At 40.0% G+C, this 4,698-nt stretch overlaps 1 protein-coding gene across 1 annotated transcript; it reads right to left on the reverse strand.

Moving 5' to 3' along the window:
- Positions 1–3,172: 3,172 nt before the first annotated feature.
- LOC134193385 (synapse differentiation-inducing gene protein 1-like) lies at positions 3,173–4,317 on the reverse strand. Its single transcript, XM_062662218.1, has 3 exons — positions 4,151–4,317; positions 4,002–4,088; positions 3,173–3,505 (listed from the first exon to the last, which is right to left on the reverse strand). The coding sequence occupies exons 1-3, from the start codon at positions 4,274–4,276 to the stop codon at positions 3,365–3,367; spliced, it is 354 nt and encodes a 117-aa protein (XP_062518202.1). The 5' UTR covers positions 4,277–4,317; the 3' UTR covers positions 3,173–3,364.
- Between the last annotated feature and the right edge of the window lie 381 nt (positions 4,318–4,698).

Raw genomic sequence — 4,698 nt, forward strand, 5'->3', positions numbered from 1 at the left:
CCCCAACCAACAGCTACCCAACATTTCTCGAAGAGTGACCATCGAGGAGAGCACAAGACAGTGCTGGCACTTCACTATTGGAGCAAACTTTGCATGACATATTATTAAAAAAGTACTATTTTCTTCCAAAAAAACCATACTTTTCAAACCCCAGTAGTGCAAGGTACATGGACCCAAAAAGACATTGACAATTTCAGTGAATTTATGAGGGAACAACGAGACTGGACTTATTGTGTCAAATCAAGACATGCTGTCTTCCATGTCTTGGCCTACCATCATTTAGGCACTTGGGCGACAGACGACATTGCAGCTAAGTTGAAACTGAATCATCTCTAAAATCAACCATCATTGACAATGCTTTGTGTGGTAGACTGACAACGGTGTGAGCCAATGTAGCTATGATGGTAAAGTAAATACTGTAATGAAAAGATGTGACATGTGACAAATGCAACCACTCTACACAACATATACATGTCCTGGGGATAACTAAAACTTGTTCTAGCAGGGTAGACCTACCACTAAACTAGATTTGCCTTAATACTACATGTACATAAACGTGATCACATGATAGTTACGCTCTAATTAATTCACTCGCATCAGCTATCCGTTCAGCCATTTTACCTTATATCGACAGTACACCTAGTAGCAGTAAACGGTTTTGGACAAGAAATGGCAACATTGGAGAGTTCAAGACTTGAACTTTGACGGCCATTATTGACCTGTGCATCAGCTTGTTGATTAACTCCACTCTTGCCTGGGTCTTTCGCCCTAAAATATCATATTCGACACTATCTACACCGACAAACAGAGGAGCAGACTATATAAGAACAATAAGAGCGCGCGCTAATGCGCGGACCAAAAATATCGTCGACAGACCTAATCCGCTGCTGCGCTAGGACCTAATCCGCGAAGAGATTGATTCCAGAGATCCGAAGGAGACGCGGTGCGCTAGCGCAGAATGTCTTCCGGTACAAGTGCGTTAGCAAGCGAACCTTTTGACCAGCCGGACCTAATCCACCGTTGCACCGGTTTTCCAGTGGTCTGGTAGTACAGTGCTACAGCGCAGCCGTTGATTTTCGGGAGTAACAGACTCAATAGACATGGTACAACCGCGATTTTCATCTAGATGAAGTGTTGACTTATTGCGCACGTTTCGGGCAGAAACATGTACCGTCTAGTAAAAGGAAGTTTCAGTTTTGAACGTCGTCTGCTGAACGTTGTTTTCTCGGCACAAATCGCCTTTAAATAAATTGAAGTCCAGGATGGCAATTGAGTATACTGACTTATAATTATATTTCTTTGCGGTTAAACAAATTTTTATTTTTTATCAAATCTTTACTGTGCTACGCACACTGATCTGCATTGATTGAACTAGCCTGTAGGCGTCAATATTTATACACTGTTGTATGCACTGCATACAATAAATTGCATATTATTTATTGCAATTTAATTCCTGTTTGCAATTTAATTAATAAAAAATTAATAATAAAATTAGAAAAGTGCAAAGTACTCGAGCAATTAATTATATATACTACCACTACTACTACAAAAGAATTATTACCAGATAAACACTATACAATTAGAGAGACGGCACAATGTGTGTGTGTGTGTAAACAATATTTAATAAACATAATCTAGTTGGTATAAACGTACACAAAATAATGATACACACGTTTGTAATCATTACAGATCATTTGCAAACAAGATAACAATTACGAATGCATAGAATATGATGGATGATGATAATGACGACGACGTAATCATTTTCGCTCCGATCCTGTAGGTCTGGTCTTTGCCCAACTATTTCAAAAACTGTACTTCGGACAATTGACGATTGCCCGAAACTTCCTGTTTGAAGTAAGTGATTCAATATCTAATATTTTATAATTAAGTTTAAACGTAAGTCATCTATTGCATCTTCGCAGCCCTGTGGTCATTGCGTATAGTTACGTATTATAATAATTAATATTGTTTGTAAGTGAGAGTAAGTATTAAAGAAGAAGTTGTGCAAATACGTTAGGAAGTAAGCCAATATATGCCGGACTGCTCGTTTGGCGGGCCACGACCTCTTAGCGCGCTTTAGGCCGGACTACTTTTAAAATGCTTCCAACGAGCCTGTTCTAGGTAAATTTATAGCAAGCGACAAATAGTCAATTAACACAAATCCTGACGCTTTCAAAGTTTTAATCAAATCCCGATTCATTTCTCTAGATACTTCCATCATTCAACTTCTGCGTTTCCTCAGTAGCTATCAACCAACGACTATGAAATTGCTACGTAAATCACTTCAATTACGACAATTATTGCAGTAATGAAATATACACCGCAAATGATAGCGACATTAAATCTTAGAGCAAACTTGGACGCAGACACCGCATCAGCATAGTCTCCCAGTTGTTTGCATCCGCGAGCCTAACAGGTAGTTACGCGTACACATGAAGAGGAGGAGCCAGACTCGTTAGAGATATGCTGCGTTCACAACATACTCTTGCAGACAGCATTAGAGAGCTATAAATCAGAGTGGAAAGCAACAGAAGAATGTAGTGAAAAACGAAAGAACAATGTAGTCTTTTGGTTGAATTACCTTCCAGAGATCACAAGAAATTATACACTAAACGAGACTATAACAACTCGATTTGACTAACCTGATCAATAACCGTTGCAACTTGTGGTTGGTACATGTACTGCACGTAATTTTAGCTGAGAAAAGAAATGTTAGCTGGTGGCGTATACACGATGCCATGATCAACAGACTGGGGAGGAACATCGGCCATCCTGCTATTACTGAGTGGGATTACGAAAGTGTGAGATGTATCACTTGCTTTACAATGTTAATTAAGAATACATACATGAGCCGATATTTTTGTCGATCAATTTTAAATGTGTGTGTATGTGTGCGTGCGTGTGTGTGTGTGTGTGTGTGTGTGTGTGTTTTTTGTGTGTGTAAGTTACATTAGCGATAGCGAGCACGCACATAGCGCGCAACACGCACGCAAGCAAACATGACCTTAACAATGTATGCGCGCTCGTGCGCGCACACACACACACACACACACACACACACACACACACACACACACAAATACACACAAAACTAACACGAGGGTAGCTACTAAACGCTAGTTTGTTGTATAGAGGGAGAACACTTGCTTGGAACTGAATGATACAGCAATATTTCACAAATTGTTCTATTTGATTGGTAAGCTGATTACTATATGTATACAGTAAAGTTACTGCTAAAAGCAGATATATATGCAAAACATATTTCAGACTTAGGTAGATACGGTATACTCTAGACTCAAAAGTATATCACGCAATATCAACTAGAATAAAACTTTGCCTTGCAGTTCAACAATTCGAGTGTTCAGGCTGATAATAATACCACAAGCACAGCAATTACAATAATGACAAATAGGACAATAACTGACACTACGTTCAGTATACAGGCAATACGAGATGCTCGCTGAGCTCGAGTTTGGTCACCAAGCAAATTGGCCTCGCGAACCTGGAAAATTGAAATACCGCCTAGAGAGCTACAAGTCATTACATACAGAAACGTGAAAGAATAGACGTAGATAGCGCACACAACAAAGACATAGCCAGGCCCGTAGTCACTAGTAGGATTGGCTGGATTCAACTCCACTACTTTTCAAAGTTTGCACTTTCGTCAGTCTTTGATTTCTAGGACTTCCGAAATAAGTAATACCCGATTAAATAATATTTTATATATTTACCTTTTTGATGACGTTACTACATTCCATCGTCAAGGCATTCAGAATAGCATAACTTAGTGTCTAGTTCTATTTACAATTTGTCGCAAAACTTAGTACTAAGCACAACCATTTCTTTAAGTAATTAAAATTAATTTTCAACTCTACTACTTTATGACTACAGGCCTGATAGAGAAACAGTCGGGATGACGTGCAGGTAAAGAGCGTGGCCTATTTCCATGCATCACTCACTCACAAAAGTATGCTAAAAATAGATGTTGATATCATTACCTTCAGTGAGTACAAGAAAGCAATTAGCCCAATTGGAAAGCAGCAGTACAGCATGGTAAACAGAGACAGTGGCAGATAGTCTGTCGTCTAGAGATCAGAAACACGTTGTCGGGTACGTAGTAATAGTCTAAATATAGCAACATCTGAACCTGACTGGGGACCGTCGGTAGTTCTGGGTAAGCCGGGATGACAGGTTGGGAGAGAACATCGAGATCGTCTATTGGTGGCTGAGATGTGATGGGCTGTAAGTCGATAGACTCGGACAGCTCCGTCATCGCGCTGAACAACTGACTGCGCAATCAATAATCACGTGCACATCCTGGTCTTTGTCTAGGTATGACTTTCAGGAAAACCTCAAAGGGAGAATTTGTCCGGTGCGCCGCAAATTTGTTTCGGGTGGCTTCTATTTGCGTTATGGGCCCACACCGTACAAAAAAACCACCTAACGCGTGCATTAAAGGTAACACTCTAGTCAGGACCCCCTTCCAGCGATTTCTCTCCGTTGTTAACAATGGCTGCGATGAATAGGATTGACACTAAAACAGTGAACAATGCGATGTTGAACCTGTCACTGATTCAACCTGTTCAACAACGATGTTAAACAGATGAATGTTGCTTGCAACCGTCACCTGTTGAAAGGTTTAAGTGTAGTCTGCATTACTCAGTTGACTTCTTTGTATTTGGAACTTACTAAATC

The sequence above is a fragment of the Corticium candelabrum genome, chromosome 17 (assembly GCF_963422355.1).
Source record: "Corticium candelabrum chromosome 17, ooCorCand1.1, whole genome shotgun sequence".
NCBI lineage: Eukaryota > Metazoa > Porifera > Homoscleromorpha > Homosclerophorida > Plakinidae > Corticium > Corticium candelabrum.